At 38.0% G+C, this 21,615-nt stretch overlaps 1 protein-coding gene across 3 annotated transcripts in view; it reads right to left on the bottom strand.

The window, feature by feature from the left end:
- The window catches only part of LOC117243146 (amphoterin-induced protein 1), a 291,568-nt gene that overhangs the window by 75,682 nt on the left and 194,271 nt on the right, over window positions 1–21,615 (bottom strand). For all 3 annotated transcript variants that reach the window (XM_033510390.1, XM_033510398.1, XM_033510407.1), the window contains one exon: window positions 1,531–1,677. In XM_033510390.1, coding sequence (XP_033366281.1) covers window positions 1,531–1,600 — 70 coding nt within the window. In that variant the 5' untranslated portion in view covers window positions 1,601–1,677. Of the gene's footprint in view, window positions 1–1,530; window positions 1,678–21,615 lie in introns of those variants that run through there.

Here is a 21,615-nt window from a genome sequence, read left to right as displayed (position 1 = left end):
AAATTCATCAAGATAAAACCAACCAATTCCACAATTATTTCAATCGATATTCAATTGCTATTAAAAGGATAGCAAATGAGTAACTCCTTGATCGTCTTGACGCGCAGGTAATAATCTGAGCGGGTTCATTCTTCTCCCGTAAATTTAAATTTCACCTCGAGCTTCGGTCTGCTAGGGTATGGTAATATCGATTCGCACTAAAAATACAAGTATCGTTCCCGTGGGACGCTGGAGCTCCACGATAGCCCCAATATAATTCCACTTTCTGGTAATTCCGTCATTCGTTATACGTTTCCATTTTGCGTTGAAACCGTGCCGTGATGGCCGTGGCACACAGTTATGAATCTGAATGCAAGTGCGAAAGAGAACACGCCGCGGTGCACCGCAACTTGCCCAGTAATTTTGGTCGTGTCGTAGCCACGTTTGTGCCTATACCAAGTAATGTAATCAACCCTTAACAGTCCATTTCTTTCCCTGTTCCTTACACTGGTACCATTTTGTTTCATTGGCAGCCGTTTTGTTTCAGGAGAATAGAATAGAACTCCGTTTATCTGAACTCATCGACGAACAAACAGCTTATATTGTACAATTCAAGTTCATATAATAGAAGCTTATCAATTTTCCACACTATCTATTATGCTTTTTCCGAGGTAAACGTAAAGGATTAGTCACATAGTCGCATAATCGCCGTAGGAAAAGTAATATGTGTATAGCGACACAAACTGATTGGATTTGGTAATTGAGTTTGGAAATTTAAAATTTAAAATTTCGTAGGTTAATTTTTGTAGGGTGGCTAGTCGTGTAGGATGGCCGAATTAATCGAAAAATTATACGGTTACCAAGGGAAGGAATTAATTAAAATGGTTCATCAAGTTTATTGGGAAAGAAAGTATAGTCCGCGTTGATTACGCGCTAAATGGACTCGTTAACTTAATAGCAGTTATTTCTATTGCTCTTTGGTACAAATTCGCTACTAAAGAAGTAAAAAGGAAATTCCATTTATTTCTTGAAAGTAAATCATTTTGTCAGCGTTTGCAATATTTATTTGCAATTTATATTTTAATAATTGTAGATCGTAATTTTGTACGATTGTATATTACGGTGACGAACGATGAAATTATTATAGATAATAAAAGAATATACGTCGCCTATTATGTCATATTGTCATGAATCAAATTATAAAACATTTCAACTGTTCTTCAGTTAAAAAAATATCATAACTCTCATAATTATAATGGTAACATGCCTTTCTCAAGACTACAGTACAATTACAGTATTCTGACGAATGGAATATCTGATGACCGAAATGCACATTCTCATAAGAATTTATGTATCTAACTGTTCTGACGCATTCATAACGACAGTTCCTCAGGCCACGTATCTATCGTAACCCTAGCCTAATCCTCCAGTCAACGCACGAAACAGCGTCAAAGAGCAAAGAAGCATGAAATCGACCCAAATATAAATCCACACATGTTCCATCAACGAACAGAATTCAATTTTACAGAGGGTTAGAACAGATTTACTCACGTCTGTGGAGATTTTCTTGGCGGCGCGTCGGTGCCTCGTCACTTGGTCCGTGGATCGATCGCCGGCACATCAATATGTCGCTCCTGATCGCTGACTCGAAGATTCCTCGTCGACGTAAGTGGCGGCAATCCCCGCAGACGCGTGACACTAAAACACCAAAGACGAATGGTCCTTTATTAGATGAGTTCGCGGTGGACAGGTTTACGATGCAATCGATATCGATAGGTTCCGTAGTAGCCACGTGCAACATCACGCTCGCGTTTTCGCGTTGAGCTGTCGCCGCGAGCATAGATATTATTGAATTCCTGATATGCGCGACTCGTCGCGCGCGCACTCCACCGAACGATAATTAACGCTGGCTATGCATTTTTCATGACACTTTTAATTGCAACGCTGTATCATGTGGCCGCTTTAATCAGGCCGAACTAATTTTCCCGCGGCCACCGTTCGAGACTTCGGCGAAACTTGTCGACCATTGCAGAGGCCATTGCGTTGCATGATTAAAAAGTTTTGCACCTGACCACGAAACGAACCGCGGGGACCCTTTTAATTTGGATTTAAGGCGCGCGCGGGACGAACCAGCCAGCTTTATTCGCGCCGACCGTGAAATTGTCGAGAGACAGGGAGCCGCGCCTTTTCGGGTTCGAATAGAGCTCCGAAATTGCGGGAAACTGGCTCGTCGAGCGTGATTTCGCTCGTTCGTTTCGTTCCGTTGGTGAATGGCAACCCGGTTGAAACACGAGAACGATATTGCGAAAGAAGTTGAATGGGCTGTTAGGTAAATTGCAAGTACACTGGTGAGGACCAGTGGCAATTGGCGGATTTATTGGGAAATTCCTACGTTAGGTGTTCGCGCAATTTTAATTTGGTAGGTCTAGGGAATGTTTGGTTAATTCAAATTGTTCTATCCAGAGGAATGTTTTATTATCTCAATCTTCGTATAATATTTATACTGTGATTTCGTTTAATTATTAAATAGAGCTCTACTGATGTGCCTGTAATGAAATTCTGAATGTATCAACTTCGGCGCAAAGAATAATAGACAATCGTAGGAAAAGTTATATGGAACAAAGGGACTTTTTGACAAACCTGGAACTGTCAGTTGCAAAAGCGGCCAACAACTGCTATGTTATTAGCTGTCGCGCGAGCGTGGCAACCTGGTTGAAATAGTCACGAAGCACAAAGGCTAGGGCAGATAGATGTAACAAAAGAGAATATGGGGTCAATCGGGCAGCGACTGTGAGTAAATCGATACACACAGGAAAATGAACGAAAGCTGACGATAAAAGGAAGATTGATTTACGACGGTTTATCATTGGCTTGGATGAATGGAAAGCAGTCCATCAATTCTGTCGCTGCAGGAAAAAAATGCGCGAATCAGTTGGACGTTATACCATCGCGGGTGGATGTAATTTCATGGGTGCAATTTATATGGATACGGAGAAAATTTTAATGACAGGAAGTACATTGTTTCTGCAATTGCAGTAAGAATTTTACGAAATTATTTGTCAGATAATCCAACAAAAAATAAGCAAAAATTATACTATGTACTTATATTTTATTTGTTAGAAAAATAAGTGTTTATATTTTTCAATATTGTGTTTCACAGAATGAACATTTCTGGAGGAGTCATATACAAGTACTACTAAATGATACGAAATTTAATATACTTGGACTTAATCACTTAATTTGTCGTGTACAAATAGTATTTTCCATATTTACTATAATTCGAAGAATTTTCAATGCAGAAAAAAGAATTGTCAAATTACGAATCTAAATACCAGTTGTTACACACTAAGATCTTTTTTAGTAAATATAATGGAACACATACATAGGAAACTTCATCAATAACGAAACCTAAAATCACATGTAATTTCAAAATATCTAGACACCTATAAAAAACCACGATACAATCGCCACGTAGTACATCTTCATACACGTACAATCCCCCGTAGCACGGGCATTCGAATCTTACTGCACGTTCATGGAAACGTACGTGAGATTGTGTGGTCGTAACCGCGCTCCCTAAGTGAATGGCGCGTTTCCGGTTTTCTTCTGGTTCTTTGCAGCCCTTTGAATCCGTCGGCGGTTTCCATAGCCACACGATATAAGGCAGGAAGAATCGACGAAATGCGTCGATGTCTGTGGAAGAAACGAGAAGCAGCGTAAGGAGCTCGAAGAGAGAGAACGAAGGGTTCGGCCGTCTGTGGTTGGTCGAAATCCAACATACCCGATGACAAGAGAGGAGGGTAAGGTTAGATGGAACTGTACTTATGTGTACGCGAAACTGTAGTTACGAGACTGTGTATAACCACGGCGCGGTTGTTATCTAAACGCGCGCGAGGCATATAGGGGCGAGCCTTAAAAGGGGTGGTTCATTGGCGTCACGAAGGTGACAACACACACAAACACGCGCACGCGCGCGTATATATATGTATATATAAGTATAACTGCGACTATAGAAGGGACACAGTGGACCAACAGTGTGTTCGTAAGTTATGTATCGCGTTCTTTGGAGTACAACCCTTTTTCTAAGCGGCATCACTCTCATCCCTCGACACCTTTTACGCAAACCCTTCTATTCCTCCACTCTTCTTGCTTTCTGGCTCGAGCTATCTTACTCTTTCTCTGATTGTGCGCTGATGCGAGTGCGGAAAGGCTTGTGGACGATCGCGTCACGAGAACAATGGAATAGTACGAAACAATCGACTATTCATGCGGGCCAACTTTGAATGAAAATATCTCTGTTCGTCGCTAAATTAGTCTGAATTGCGGCGATGCCAATTATCAACGAGCCACAGTGCTGGTAGTTATGCATCGTGTTTTGCTTTAGGTTGAGATGCTTGAGAAATTATTCGGGAAATTGTTTGTAAGTCGATTTGTATTAATTTGTAACTTGATTATTGTCCTAATATCTTTATGACGTCAAATTTTGTCATTATTTGTCGTTTATTGTGAAAAAATATGTGCTTTAAATAAATAAAATTTATGTTTCTACTAATTACAATAAGCGTTTTAATATATTAAAAAAGAATCAATTCAATAACGCTACTAGTGCAAAAAATGTATATAACGATAATCTTTGAAACTTGATTTTTAAATATCAATGTAAGTTAAATCGTTTTATTTTATTAATAAACTTACAGTCGAAGGCATATTCGAATATTCATGGATATTTTATCATTCTGTTAACACAATTACATTATGCGTACTTTTAATATTACATAAATGAACTTGCAATAATTTGCAATTTTTTACGTCAGCAAGTTTAATATAAACGCTATCAGGGACTCCGGGGAGTCAAAAAGTTTGTGAAGCGCCGCGAGAACCATTATAATTAGCGGTTAAAGCTAGTTAATTTCAAATGAACTTGTTCGAACTTTCTTAAACTTTCCTTTTTTGTTTTTGTTCATTATTTTTTACGCGCTGCAATTTCTCTACAATAAAATTTGCACGATCTTAATAATATTTCACATGTTGCCTATCTATCACGAACGACATTCATCTTCAGAAACGTATGAAGTAGTATTTAACTAATTGCATAACATTACACCCACAAGACTTCCTCATTCTTTCATTTTTCATTCCTCTATAGTAAAATTAATTTCCAAGATTTTAAAGACATCTTATAAATATTTTACCAGTTCCAAATCGCTTAATTCCAGATTCTCGCTAAATTCTTAAATCACTTTAAAATGTTACGCAAAATTTTGCAGAAAGGTATATCAGAATAAACTTTTATCTGCGAAGTTCAAATAAAACCAACGATATTACAATACAGTTGTCATACCAATTATGCAGGAATTCACATCTGCTTATAAACGTCGAGACGCAGATCAGATTAAACTAAATTATAAGAAAGTTAATAATCGATATTCGATATTCGATAAATCGACATTTGTCTATAATCTACAAAGTCAAAACATAGATTAAATTAAATTATAAAAACAGAGAGACAGGCAGGATTTTGCCCAAATATTCCACGTGAATGATAATCTTAACTAATTGCATGACCAACGATAACCAAACGCTTTGTCTTCGGTGTAACGTGAAGTAAGATACAAACTGGCACAACAAGGTTCAAGGCCATCTGTTATCTAGCGAGCCGTTATCGAACATCGGGAAGCACCGCTATTGAACTGCAATGTACGACCGCAAGAAGCAACACGGAGGTGCAAATTTGCCGGTCGTGCCTCCTGATTATCGGACAGAGGTATAGTTATCGTAACCCGAGCGCGTTCTACAACTTTAGAGTTAGAGAGCTCTGTTGGCTTTAAATGGTCATCGCACTTGTCACCGTTTTTACGTTCTTGCAGGTTTTCGATGGTAACGCAAGCTTAATGAGGCTGTCAGGCAAAAATTAAATAGAACACAAACAGAGTTGTAAACGAGATTATTACAGTTTCGTTAACGTTCTCTAGAACATAGGAGGTAAAGATTTTTCCGATAAAATGCACAATGGGAGCTTTTTGCGTTAGTTCTTTACAGATATGGAATTTTTAAAGAACATATATTGTTTAAATATGTTAGATTAAATAATAATTTTTATTTTATGATCTATGATACTACTCGAGAGAAATAAAAGAAATTAAAATTCTGATAGCTGTTATTTCTAGGGAAAACTTTGAAATTTCCAGCAAAATTCGAATCGATTTTGAGATACAATTGCAGAAATATTATAATATTAAAAGTGGTTTTTCTCGAGCAAGTAACAAACAAGAGTTCACATTGTTATCGTAAAATCTTTGTTAAACACTGCCAGTCTTCTCACATGTTTGAGAATTTGCGAATTGAGATCAAGCCACAAACAATGAATTAACGAACTTGGATAGTTCGTTAGGAACAACTGCTGTTGTTGAAAGCTGGAGCACGTGCTTGGTCGAATTTTCATTGTAAAACGCTGATCCTAAAATCGTAAATTGCAGCCGCGCCAAAGTACAGTGTACTGAGCTGTAGAACATATAACACTAACTGTAAAACACATGCGTACCTATTTCATATAAAATTCGTTTTGAACATATTTTGAATCTCAAAATTCTGGTATATCTACCAGACATTATTTGTCATTATAAAAATCCATCGAGAGCAGCAAGTTTATTAAATCACTCCATCCGTACATTTTTAACTTCGAAATAATGGGTTTGTTTTTCCTTTCTGTATCTTCGTCTATGTACTTCTCCAATGGAAATGAAAAAATGGAAATTTCCGGGTAAAGATCAATTCGATGGTAATGCAAAGAAATCATAAAGAACGCAACGAGGAGCATAGACGAGGATGAAAGAAAGTTTCGAATGCAGACATAAGAAAAAGAACGTGCATGGAGGTAAGAACAATCAACAAAAGAAATCGGCCGAGTGACTATTAATTCAGCTTCATTGAGTTAGAAAAGTGGTCCTCCTACGGTGTAGACGCCGAAACTTTTCGAACAATTATTGGTCTTCCATGTTCTAGAGAATTCACGAGTCGTTGATCCTCGCTTTGACGTGGATAAAGTTTCATTTTTCATTTGTTGCTTCCATTGAAGAAGGATCGAAAAGTAATTAAGAATTACTCCATCTCGGCCTTTTATTCGCACGAGGAGGTTTTGTTTGCAAGAATGTGCGAATGTGTGGAAAATTTTCAATTTGCTTTAATTCCCGTTTAAGCCGAGTATTTCAGGATTCAGGCACGTTCCTTTTCTTGATTTTTTAACGCAGTAACATTTTTATGTTCTTATTTTTAAAAAACGGGGCGGTCTAATCGTGCAACTATTTCGATACTAAACTAAGTTAAGATTAAATATTTTGCTACAAATCGTTAAATACGCTTGTTTCAAAAATATAAATTATTTCTTAATTTATAGTGTGTTATTTCTCAGAATCGAATGCGATGAGTTTACAATATCTCAACGAAACGTATCTCGTTTTATCTTCTCAGTACGCGAACTAAGCCAGAACACGTTTAAACCGCGAGATTACCGTGCAATAATTCAAAGGTATTTATTTCACGATAGATCAACGATAATCGTCAATATCACAATGGTTTCCCATCGGGAAATGAACAAAAGCGATAACACCTTCGACTATTTATCACAGAACAACATGGTCCAAGGTAATTCATTCTTTCGACAATCGATGTACCAGATTTTTCCGTTCGCATCATGTCTCGTAATTCAAAATTGAATAAACGCATCACGTTCAATTTTGAACCGTGCTCTTCTTGCGTTTCTTCGTGAGATCCACAACCCTACAAATTCCTATTTCCCAATGTCGTTTAGTAAGAAAACTTTCGTTTCTAATGTTATATTAAAGTACTTTCACAAATTAAATTCTTATTAATTAAATGCAGAAGTGCCCTACTACCTCCACAAAGAAACCTACCTAGTAACTAGACAACAAATAAATAACAAAAATAATCGACGCTAAATCTATCCCAACATCCTCATACACACAAGATACTACTCTGTCAAGATTAATGACACATAGTATAGTAAAATAGATTGCTACATTCTGCACCTACAACAATCTTCGAATTAAGTTGGCCGATACACAAGAACCGAGGAGAATGGCAGAACGGGCTGGAATAAATTCCAATACCGCGTGCTTAGAAGCGGCAAAGAAGCGGAATTTACTAGGGGTTAGCGTTATCTGACGACGCTAAAACTGCTGCTATGCGACAAAGAATTCCAAGCGTTTATATCTAAGAGTGCGCACATCGTTCGGCTATTCTTACGCTTATCTGTAATTCTCTATTTTTTTACCGTTTTTTTCTTATCCGAATGTATACTCGAGATATTTCTCGACTGCTGATAACAACGGTGGCCACGTTCACGATCTACGTTCGACTCTCCAGATACAACCCCCGATGGATCGGAGAACCCTGTTTCCCTTTTTCACTCGTAATAAATGCCCTTGGCAGCAGTACCGTGTTAGGCATGACAGCAAACGTGTCACGGAAGCGGACTGTATAGGGGCTTATCTCGGCTGTAACGCGATATACACGTTGGATTGCTTAATACCAGCAGCTGGCGTATACGCTTCTTTGAATACTCCTGCTCGAAAGGAATCGAGGGAAAAGCTCACCCTGTTTTGTGGAGGAAACTTGTTGAATGAGACGATAACTGGATTTTACGGTTTCGTTAACAGATAGCGAAAGGTGCTCTTCATTATTTGTATTTTCATAACTGTTTGTATGGGTTTGTTAAAGGTTCGCAATCGTCTGGAATTGGAATTTTGTTTGTTTTGTGGAAGAAAAAATACTTTTTAATTAGTTAGAATTTTTTACTTCAGTTAGTGAAAAAGACTAATTTCAATGTAATAATATGGTAGTAAATTCAATGTAATAGTATGGTAGTAAAATAAGTAAAATAAAACTATAGTTCTAAAAAATTAATACCATGCGCTTAAATTGTATGTTACATAATAATTAATATAAAAGGAAACGATTTCATTGATGAAGTTTCTTGCAAAATGTACCTAATTAAATTCTAAAATTTTGGAAAACATGGACAAACTCTATGTGCGTTAATTTTCGAAATGTAACAAGAGAAATATCCGGGTATAAATTTCAATTCAATAATCTGCTTTAATATTAAATTTGACCTTGTTATTTACGTAAGAGAAATTATTTTTGGCTGTTTGGAATTTCAATTTATGCGCACGGATAATTTTGATTTGTCCAACCATAATCATTTTGAGCAGGAAATTTCCACGTGGATTAAATACTGAAATATCAATAATTAATAATGTAATATTCATGAAATTATTTAATAAATATTCTAACTGATTAAGTACTCTTTCGATAACCAAATAATTTAAACACGAACATTGTTCCAACAATTGTAATTCAGTAATCTATCGCCAGTTTTCTTGCTATAAATACAATTTCTTTGTTAAAATCACAGACCTTTCTTTCCTTAAGGCCGTATTTTAGCAAAAATAATAAATGAAAATATTGAAAACAGCGTTTCATACCACGGTCAACACAGACAAACAGCTTGACATGCAATTTTCATCGAACAAATAACAAAAAAACCTATTCAACTATGTATATGTAAATGGCGAACTATAATAAAAGCGTATGCAACCGGGAACAGTGGAAATCGATCCAATTATTTTCAATTATCATCGCCGTTACAATACCAAAACTCGACCAATTCTGCAACCATAGTGATATTTTAACTGCAATTTCCACAATTATTTTCCATCGCTCTCTCTCGATTTCCCATGAATCATTCCATACCCACGCACCGTATCCTGGCATCTATATATCCGCGCTGAAAACCACAATATATCACGAGGCTCGCGTGCCACACTTCCACTTGCCGTGGTTCGCCGAGGTCGTTCGAGTATCGAACCGCGATAGTGGCCTGTTTTCCGCGGGTAGGATCGCTTTTAAGGTCAACGGTGGAAGAAGAGGAAGGACACGAACGATCAACGGGACGAATCAGCGATACCGCCAGTGGATTTAACGCGAACTGGTTGGAACGAAGGTAGATTGTGTCCGGATAAAGATATCGGATTAAAGTCTAGCTACGGACCGAAATAACGAGTATAGGTGCTAGTGAGATTTTATGGAGGGTACTTGTTGCACCACGAGAGGGGAGCGTTGTAAGTTGTGCGGAAGATAAGTGGGCATGAGGAGTTAGACGTTTCTCGTGCCATCGCAAAGCCAGATAGCGACCAAGACGTTTGAACATGCGTGGATTATCTTGTTACTGTGAATCTAGTAGATGAAAAGGCGAGTTATGAAGTGAGAATTGGTGAAGAATCTGTTTGACCAATCAGATTTACTGGCTCGCATAAATATTTGAACATTTAAGGAAATTAATGTAATAATCGTCTAATGAAATATTAACTTTAGACAGTTAAACTTAGCGTGATTGTAATTTGTTTGCCGAACACGTAGTCATGGTGGAAGATAGCTTTTTGCGTTTTACGTAGTGCATACTTATTGTATACTTGTAACGCAGTAATTATGTAAATCTTTACGAACCTGAATTCAAAACACCATTAAGTATCCAACAATGGCACAATGCTGTACGAGGAAAAAATAAAAGAAAGGGAATAAATTACTGGAATACTTTCGTCTTTAATAAGTGGGTTTATTAGGCTATTTTAAACTGAAACACGCGAAAAAATTATGTCAAAACTGTTTCTGAGGAAATCGAGCGAATAACACGCGCATGCTTTATACCTGGTAAGCATCAGTCTTCGAAATTCAGATCAATGTGAGAATTGAAATAAAAGTTTTGGTCGCTAGTACAATACATCGTACATTATAGATCATATTTGGAACTGTTTTGAAAATGTTCAAATATGGTATCGTTTTGTTTTCGGAATCATCAACTTGTATACCTATTTTCTGTCTACGAAGCTTGAAACTCTAAAATTGTTCATGCAGCTCGGTATCAATTAGTTCTAGTCCGATTCTATTCTAATACAAGCCGAATTCCATCCGAATTTCAGTCCAATTCTGAACGGAACTCCGCTTCAGTCTAAGTCACTTGTAAGCTGTGTATCTTCAACCTCTATGTGCCAATGAAATACACAGCCGACTTGGACACTATTCTGAGTGATAACATTCGCGCAGGACTAATCCTTTAAGAGTCTTATAGAAACAAGGTATCGAAATGTATATATAAATAATTATCATTGCAATTAATTCAAAATAGATTAAAATGAATTAAATCAAATTCCACGATATTATACATATATACAATACTATATATATATATATATATATATATATATATATATGTATATTGTCTAAGTGAAAAAAAAAATCTTTGGTCACAGGTTAGGCAAGAAAAATTAGAAAGAAATCTCAAGGTTTCTAGTTAATTTTATCCCTCACGTAGAATTTGACCCACGTCAGCCAAGATGGTGTTGAACGAAAGCAAGAGCGAAGGCAATATTTCAAGGGTTAAAGGGTCGGGGGCCGCGAAATCTTGCGTCGCTCAGGAACAAGACATTATGTAAAAATGGTTCGTATTCGTAGGATCCCTCCCGTTACAGGAAGACGAATGGCGTCGCTCGGCCAGAGCATTAATCTCGATTGATGCATGGAAAGTTTAGCAGGCAGTGTTCACGTGGAAATCGGATCGGTATCCGTATAAAACGCGGCTTTTTCACAGCTTTGAACGGTGTGTGCTGCCCTCCGTACGATTTTACTTGTGGCGGTAATATATTTTTATCACGTTCGCAGACGCGGTTGCGCGCGCGTTTTCTTCCGCTTTCCTAAATCATTTTTTATGATCGCCGAGCAGAAGCGGAAAATTTGTCAGAACGGCTAGAGGTTCTTTAAATTTACCGAAAAGTCCAACCAAGAGACGAAGGACTCTCTCTTTCCCTTGAACTGCGCACGACTCCCAGAGGATAGCGGACGCGACTTTTTGAAATGAAACTCTGACTGGTAACTGGGATCAGTCGTAAATCGAGCCGACTATACCGACCCGTAGGTACAACGAAGATATATCAAAGTAAACCGATAAAATGGACAAAACAGCAGCACGCTACGAATGATGATACTGGATAGAATTGTAATTAGCTAATGATATTCTACATACGTGTACATATATAGACAATGAAATTCACATGTATATAAACATGTAAATATGTATTCGATGTATAACGTAGACGACTGAAGGGAATACGAAATAGGGCGGTCGAACCGAACGAAATTACGAGCAAGATTGACGTTACGTGACTTCGGCGCGATATCTTTGTCGAGACTGCTTCAAGATTAAGTTTACGAGGTTGAGACGTCTGGAATATAGCTATTTTTGAGCTGTGCTGCAAGCAACAAAGTTTGTGAATTACTGGATCAAGTTTATAGGTAGATGAGAAGTCATGTGCTCTGGTGGTTGTTTCATGTATCATAGAAGTTCCACGTACTCTGCCGGATACAAACGTTTGTAAAGTGTTTAATGGGATTGGTCGAATTACGACTCTTGACTCAATTTCCGGACGATGTTTCTCGCGAGAAATTAAGAATAGATCGTACGAATTACCGATTGTTTAATCATATTGTACCTTTTATAGAATTATACGTAAATGCATTGTATTATGATTGAAATTGATATCTGTTCACCGTAACACTCCATAATCAAATGCAGTAGTTTAAAAAGAACCTGCACTGCGATGATCAAACTGTCCTATCGATCTGAATCTTCTTCCTTTTGTTTCATAGTTGTTGCACTCTATTATTAATTGTATAGATAAACGCTCGGCAACCTACAAGCATACGTTCTCTATCTTCAGTATATCAGGAAACAGTCGAAACACGCAATGAAATTGTAACAGAATGGCTCGTCTACAATATTGTAACTGTTCGGGGTAATGACCTATACTATACATCGCTATTGCAAATTATACTTTACAAGCAAGTTAAATTACAAATTTATTAACCTTCAGAAGTATCTTTTTATACCATCAATCACAACGAATCCAACGTTAAAGTCGATTATTTTTCATATTAAGAACTAAATTACATCATCGATCGCCGTGTCCTTCAAAGGCGCAAGCGTTCAAAGAGTGCAATCTCTCCTCCGAATCCGACAAGGGTTGCACGCGAAACGCGACGCATTTTATTACACATAATAATAAGTTTCGCGTAATCGTCCGTACAGGCGCAGCTAACTGCCCCTAATCGTGATTCCAATGATTATTGTACTGAGAGATAGCGGCCCGACACACACGCGCGCGCATTTTAGCTGAATTAATCGTACATGGCAATCTGCGATTACCGTTATTAAATTATGACCGGCCAGTCGCGTATTGATACCACCGATAGCTAAGCTACGACGAAATTAAACACATGGAAACGTGTTCCTTGTATTATATTTTATGCCGTAAGCACACGGGTTCCCGTTTATTTACTAATAATATTACGCATGCAGTAGCGGCGTGGTAGGTCGAAAACGTTTCCAAATCCGTGTAAAGCTGGGTCGAATAATGGACTCGGTTCGGTCCGGGAGGAAAGCTCATGTCCATGAATATTAAACCGCGCTGTGGAGCTTTATTTATAATGCTTTAATCTCGTCTTGACTATGGGATCAGCGATTCGTTTCGAGAACGATCGCATGCTACGAGACGATATAAAAGCACGTCGAGGCACACGTTTGCTCGATGTGTATGAGCACACATGGATTTAACAGACGCAATAATAACAACGACGACGAGCACAGAGAGAAGGTCTCGTCGATTATGAAGGAACAACGCAGCGATTGCCTCGAACTCTCCACGATCGAATGGAATGCACGATAATTGGCCCGGCTTAATTGTGTACGTCGCGCGTGTTTGCCAACGTATGCCGCTACTACAGCCGGACCACGAGGACTCAATCAGGGAGTACACAACCACGTATAAACCTATTCATTCTCGTGGCTACGCGCTACGTTCGTTGTTGTCCGTGAATACCGTACAAGGTTAACCACGGAGAACACACTGACCAGTGTTGAGAAATCAAATTCTCACGCGACTTCTCGCTGTTTCCGTGAAAGATCTGACCTAACAGGATGGATAGATCTTAATCAAAGACTTAGTCCTACGATTAGATGTCGCAATATAGTCGATGGACTGGATCAACAAGTATTTTATCGGGTTTCACACACGTTCCGGCTTAAACACATGCGTGTATATGTTTGCGTTGAATTTGGAGTTTGGTTTGAGTTGAGGTTAGATTAGATTTGAAATTCGGTTTGAAATAAGTTAGAGTCGAGTTTGGACCTATGCTGGACTCTGCTCTTGAATTAGATCCGGACTGAGCTTGGGTTGCGAGTTAGATCAGGACTCAAATAGGCTTTGCTGGGTTAGGCCTAAATTGAGGTATGTCTGGAATTATGTTTGAATCGATACAAAATATATATAGCTATAGCTCGAAACAAATTTGGCTTTAGGTTTAGTATGGATTGAAATTTTAATCGTTTCAACGTTAAGTTATTATAGTTAAATTACCTTTATATTTCAATTGTTGAAAATTAATTTGAAATGATATATATTTTAAGCCGAAGTTTAGAGGTTGCGAGAGTTATGTTAGAGTGATCCAGTATTTAGTTGTGGTTATATATGTATAAACTAAATACGAGGTAAATTAGCATTTGACCGCATTAAATTTTGGTTAGGCCATTTGAAATTCGACATGCGTCAAACGCAAACGCACGCGTGTGTTTCACACAGTTATACTTAATTTATATCAAATTCGGTTTGCGTTATGTTTAAATTAACCAGATCTCGTTAGCCGTTAAACGCGTATAAAACATAATTTCAAGTCGGCATAACCTTACCTGAACTAACTACAATAATAGATCGCTGAAAATTTCACTTACACTGAAATTACGTCCTTGTTCTGCACGTACAACATCGGGAGCCCAAAACCGTTTAAAACCAACACCGTGATCAATGAACAAACCACTGGAGATTCTTTCTTGCGTCAAAGTTGCATCCACGGCAAATCTAACCTAAACCGAGTTAGCCTAAAGTTAAAGTTAGGTTAGGTTTGATCCTTCAATTACACCGGCGCAGTTCGAACGAACCTTAGTTTCAACCAAGATCGACGATCAACAAGTGCACTCTCCAAGTTTCCCGTTATTTCTAAATTGAGATCTATCGAAAGATTGGAACGTTTGCAAGCTGGCGTTTTCTAGTGGAGCACATTTTTTCCCCAACTTCGAAAAGTTCCACAATTCGATCACTCTACATTTTAAAACTGACCGTGGAAACTAACCGTGTAAGAATAACCGTTAAGGAAGCGTCACGACAAGACAAAAACCGATGGACTGTACTTCCGTGGCTTTGTGTTCCAGTTTTTTTTCTCGTTAAATGATAGATTACTGGCAGTAATAAAATAGTGTAGGTCGTTTTATCGCTCGATACAAGCGTGTCGAAAATGAGTCGACGAAACACGCAAACCACGCTTTTTCGACTTCGATGTAACGCTCTTTTTATTTCGTGTATGCTTGGTGGAATTGAAATAGCGAGAAGCTAATATTGGTTAACTCTTGAAATTTGAAGCACAGGAAGAACAATTCAATACATATAGAATTTCAAATTCGTCAGAATAAAAACGGAGGTTTTCATTTCTTTTCTTAGACCACCACAAAATAAACTCGTTAATAACCATCAATTTGTACGTTGACTTGGTTACTGACGCCAGAACGTAGTATATTTTTGTCTCGATAAAGCCATCCAGTAATGAAAGTAAAGATTGTTCGTGACATATTTCAACGGGAAAATTACGCGGGAGAAAAATAATAGATGATCGTTAATAAAAGTGTTGCGGACGTGTGATTAGCGGGTCACGTGCTCCTGTAATTAAACAGGCGGTTTCGAATAATATCGACGATGAAAGGTGTACGTTTATTGTTTCGAGAACGCGACGAACTCGCGATGTCGTTTCAAAACGGTTCGAACGAACAAGAATTTATGTAACACTGTCTGGCTGGTAATGATGTACGACTGACAAATCGCACACTTTCTCCCATTTTGTACTGTTTGGAATATTATTTGAAAAAAAAAAAAAAAAAAGAAACGTGGATCCGATTTGTCGACGATAACAGGAACGAGGTAGTAACGCTACTATATCGAATGATCTCGAATCACTGAAAGCATTAACCCACGAGTTTCGCTCGCTTTTGTGCCTTTCGAGCGACGGTTCTATTCAATTAACAAATCCTCCCGATGCAATTATTGCTTCGCTAAATTCGTACGCGTGACACACCGGGCTTTGTTTGAAATTCTGGCAAACTGCTTAAATTATTCAAATTCCATGGTCGATTTGTTAACTATGCATTGGTGTAAGCGCGCGACACGATAATTTATTAGACCGTCACGAGGATTACGAACCATGATTAGTTTCGATTTTTAATAATTATATAGTAAATTGTTACATATCGTCGCGAGGCAATTGAAATTCTTATAAAATATTTTGATGTGTATCTATGGATGAATGAATGTGTATTATGATAAAAGGCATGTTTTGTTATAAATGTAACTTTCTAATGTATGTGTATGTACGTGCGAATGTGTAGCGAAGTACTATAAGACAACTTTTACTTATTCAACTAAGTGATTTATGCGCTCTCTAATTTTTTTCGATTTGAAATACATTTGATTAACTGCACAGCAGGCGTTCTATATGTGCATAACTAAATAAGTAGGTACTAACAAAGCTAATTAAGGTTAAAGTCTCTGAACTAAATTTAGTTACACATAATGAAACTGTTGGCTGGAGTTTTCTTTTCCTAAGGTACATTCTACGTTGGTTGCGTGTTATAATATTACGTGAGTATATAAAAAAGGACGTATGGAATGAATATGCATTAAACAGTTACTACGTTACTACAGTGACACCTTTGATTTATTAAGAGATTGTGGTCAACGTGTACTCTGATCAAAGTTATTAACTTTCGGAATTAAAAAAGGAAAAAGCAAAAGAAATCGCTGTTACGATATAAATCGTACGTTTAATCGGCTCTTAATAAGTGAAATAATATAACCATCGATCACGGATTTTGATCGATAGCCGGATAGCATCGTTCCATGGAGATGTTTTAATGGTATTTGAGCAAATCCCGATAAGCTACGTTTCTCCGTATATTAGATCCGGAATTTCGTTCTGTTCCCCCTGCTCTGAATCTCATCGCGCGAAAATTGGAAAAGTTCAAAGCGGTCGTCAGCATTGACGCGCGTAAGGTTAGAAGAAAAGGAACCGAACCGTGGGACGGGAGAGGTTCAGACAGAGGCGAGAACAGGTTAGAACGAACGATCGACAGAACGAAAGAGAAAAAGACAGGGGAGAGAAAAGAAGAAAAAAATACGAGTGGAATGGAAAGAGAGGGGAATAGAGGGAAGAAAGAGAGAATTAAAAAGGGTCAGGGCAAAGGGGACGAGGAAAATGAGAAAAAGAAGAGAAAACGGGAGAAAGAGTCCCATTGTTCTTGCAGCCGAGGGCACTGTTCGATTTCACGGGGCATAGAGGCGCCCGGTGAACGAATCAATTGTGTGAAAGTATGCACCGAGCCAGTCGCTTAATATGGCGGTTTCACAGTGAATGCTGATACCCTGATGACTCTTATAAAGCATCCTAACCTGAGGGCCCCTTAGCCCATAATCGTCTTCGCGAGAGAGACGGCGAAACGATTCTGCAGCAAGGAGTTCTTGGCGAATCGAATCTTCCGCTTCCACTGTGTCAGCTCTAAGTTGTTACTCGATCAAGTCGGTATAATTACGGTTCTCTCGACTCGGTGAATGCTTAGAGGTGATCGGTTACCAGAGTTGTCGGTGCTCTACCGAACACTTTTAGACTTCGTCTTTGGAAAGTAGCAGACAAAGTGAAGCTAACTATCTCTTCGACCACCATTATATACATATTATATGTGACATAATACGAATATATACCACGCTATGCTCTGATTATGTTCCAAGGTATTTTTATAAATAACCTTCTGATAATTGTGAGAGATATTTTCATAGCAATTTGAAGCATTGTAAACATGATCGTTAATCGTGGCTGTTAGTCAGGGGACTTGCAATAGATAAAGCTTGCAACGTGTAATCGTGACAAATACCAAGAGTTACTGTTACGAGTCACTGTTTTTTTACTGGTACAGAGAATTGAAAAAGACATAAAAATCCCGATTTTATGATCGGAAAAATATACCGAAGAGATGTAAAGCTTGATTATATTAAAAGATTACTTTACTGCATGTAATATAATCAACACGTTGTTAAAAGTTATCAGCGCAATATTAACAGTCATTAAAAGTAATATTACATCGTAATAACTACTCTTACTACTAACATCTAGTAATACTAACATCTAGTAATACTAACATCCGCTAGTTGTAAGTTTCCTTTTACAACCCATTATAATTTCCAGACAACTAATTGCAATCAAATAGCTGAACTTATTACATCATAGAAATAAGGACTTATTGAATCATGAAACACAATATGATTCTCGTAATTAAAACGTTCGAAAAATATCTTGTGTACTATTTAATTATTGCACACAGAAAAAAAGAGATACAATACAAAACTAGATTCTCCACATTCATCTAGCTCGTCGACGTCCTTAAATATCCCCAACACGTAATCAACCACTTTTCGTCCAGTACTCTTTTAAACACGTGCAAGCAGCTTCTTCTGTATCATCTTACAGCAGATTCGACGCCTTTTTCTGGAACTTTTTGCAGCCTCGGCTGGCTTTAATGTCCCATGAACAAGGATACAGCGCGGTTCGTTGTTGTCTTGCAGAAGAAAGAAAAATCAGAATTCTTATTTCCACTAGAAAGACGACGTCCTGTCGTATTGCCGACTAGCTACCGGGAAGATTGTGCCAAAGTATCCCGAAATTCCCGCCATGATAAAAGAAACACGCTAAAGATCGTCTTCTCGTTCGTCCAATTCCAATTACTCGCAGAAGAGAGAGGAAGAGAGAGAGAAAGAGAGAGAGAGAGAGAGAAAGAGGGAGAGAGAGAAATTACGAGCATATCGCGGCTTCTTTCAACGAGTCTTTTATAACGTAACCACGTTTAAATGATTCTTGTGTCACAAATTGAAGTAAAAATTTTCTCGCTGTAAAAAGAACCGCGATTTACGAGTACGCGGCAATGTCGCGGTAGCCAGCACACGATCCGACGATTTCAATGCGAAAAAGGGAAATCCTTTTGAAATGTTGCTAATACCGATTTCATTTTTATAAGGATACTTCTTTGGATATGGTATTTTATGTAACGAATGTATAAAATGTTTCTTAAATTGTCCAGTACGTATATATGTTTTTCAGAAATTTTAACTCGCTATAAAATTGGTCGTTCATAAATTCCAAGCCACTTCGAGGTCTGAGAATCGTAGTAATGTATGTAATTCGTTAATTCCGTACTCAGTTCGTTGCTGGTTTTTATAAAACAGTCTTCTCAGCTTTTTATTATTATAAAAGGTTGATTATATCTTTTCAAGGTATAGAAACGTATCGTGACAAAAAATAAATTAATCATGGAACTGGAGGGAAGATACATTCGAAAACTCAAACACGCGCGATTAAATCCAAATCCTTCAAATCCTGAATTGCATCATCTTCTTTCAATCCATCCTTTCATATTCTATCCTATCCTATTTCCTGCATTTTAGACAAGTCTACCTTCATACTTCACTACCACTCATACACACACGCAGGACTGATCTAATTAATCGTGGACAATTAAACTTAACTGATAGTTGGCGGTCGTCCGGCTTCAGAAACATTAGCCCCGTCTACGGATCCCGGAACGAAGCCCCACAGCTGATCTTCTTTCAATGAGCGTAGTATGAGCCTCCTATAATCCAACCCCTCTCTGACAACAACTCATCGAACCTGTCAACGACTCGTTACACACGATGGATAATTAGTTCCGTTCCGGTGCGTGCTTATTAATTAACCGTGGCCATCTACGTAGCCCCTGTGTTTTCCCGACTACATTTAGTTGAACGTAGATCGATACGGTGGTCACGCGTGCGACATTGCTAACGCATTTTTCCACGCGAGTCCATCGAGCCAACCCCTCGTAAGAGATACGGGGTGGTCGGTCTATAAAGAGTTGAGTTTAGAGGAGTCGCTTTTCGATAGTGAAAAAGAGGAAACAAAGTTGGAAGAGGAATAAAAATCGACGCTGGTATTTTTTTAATTGAAATGGTTTAGTTTGACTTTGCTTCTCTATCTCGCTTTACTTTTCCCTTTTCCTGTCTTTTCGTGCATTTATAGAAAATTTAAAAGTGCAAAAATGTACAGAAAGATACATTTAAGGAGGTTGTTTACGAAAAGATTTTACGAGATCTAACGAATCAATGACTTTTCTTGCGCCGTTCTCTTTTTCCCATTCAAGCTTGCAATTCTATTTTAGCATTATAAACTTCCAGAAGATTTTCCGATTATCCCGAATCCTGGCAATCCCTTTTGTCCCTCAAAGGTTTCTGACGAAGTCTAACGTTGGATAAAGAACCCTTAAACGCTGCAATCTTTTCCAGTCTGCCTTAACCATTGTCCGATTCTTGCTAGATGCCAAATAGCATTGTTCGTGTGGTGTACCTATAACTACTCGACGGTGAAATTCTACAATAGAATAGGTTGACAGATCAAATATGTAGTTAGAGAGTTGATTTATGACGCGACCAAACCCGCTATTTATCGAAGTCCACAAGATCTGATAAGGCTACGCCTCATTTTATATTGAGAACGCAACGTAATTGAGAATAATAAAAACTTTTACACTGATTCGGAAACTTATCGTACAGTGACTAGCATTTCAAAACATTTGTATAACATCGTATCTCTTATAATATTTATGTACATTGATTATTTAGGCTCAGTATATTAAATCTCGTTATTTAATAGAATCATAAGAACTATAAAACTAGAATGTAGAACTAGATAAAAAGACACTTTCTTAGAGTTAGCAATAACTAAATTTCTTCTTTACCAATCACTTTTTCCTCCAAAATTCTTATTTGTGAGATTAGATTCGTAATAGTTAATATGTAAATTCAGGAACCTTACCAAAAATGATTACCTCCGTCACGAACAATTCTCATAGCTTATCAGAAACGAACCATGACGTTGACGCCATTGGCAAATCGCCGTATCGAATCAGTTTCTTGTTCTAGCCTTTTATCGAGATCCCTAAATCACCGGGCGAAATAGAGTTTCGACGTGGCAGGAAATTTCACCGGTCGAAGACGTTACGTAAATAACGAAGAAAACGAGGCGGCAGGCAAGGAGCAAGTTATGGCGTTCCCAATCGCGAGTCCAAGACTTTTACCCTCTTCTTTCTAAACGATAAGAAATTCATTTCCATTCTACGAGCGTTTCGAATCGCGCCAATTTTTCTCGCCTCATTTACCCGCCGAGATTTAAGGGGAGGGGCGAGAGAAAAGAGAAGGAACGAAACTTGAAATTCTTATTTCATTTCGTTACGATGCAATCGACAATCACAGAATGCTGTGCTAGAGATAATTCTAGATATCGAAACGATGAGAAAAGTTCATGTACAAAGTTTCGTCCAAGGCTTGTTTTTCGAGTTACAAACAACTTCATCTTATGTTAGAAATGTACCTATTGATATCAATGAAT

This window comes from Bombus vosnesenskii, unplaced genomic scaffold (assembly GCF_011952255.1).
Source record: "Bombus vosnesenskii isolate JDL3184/JDL3185 unplaced genomic scaffold, Bvos_JDL3184-5_v1.1 scf7180000013262, whole genome shotgun sequence".
Taxonomy (NCBI): Eukaryota; Metazoa; Arthropoda; class Insecta; order Hymenoptera; family Apidae; genus Bombus; species Bombus vosnesenskii.
Note: the sequence above shows the minus strand (reverse complement) of the source record. Positions and strands in the feature narration are given on the sequence as shown.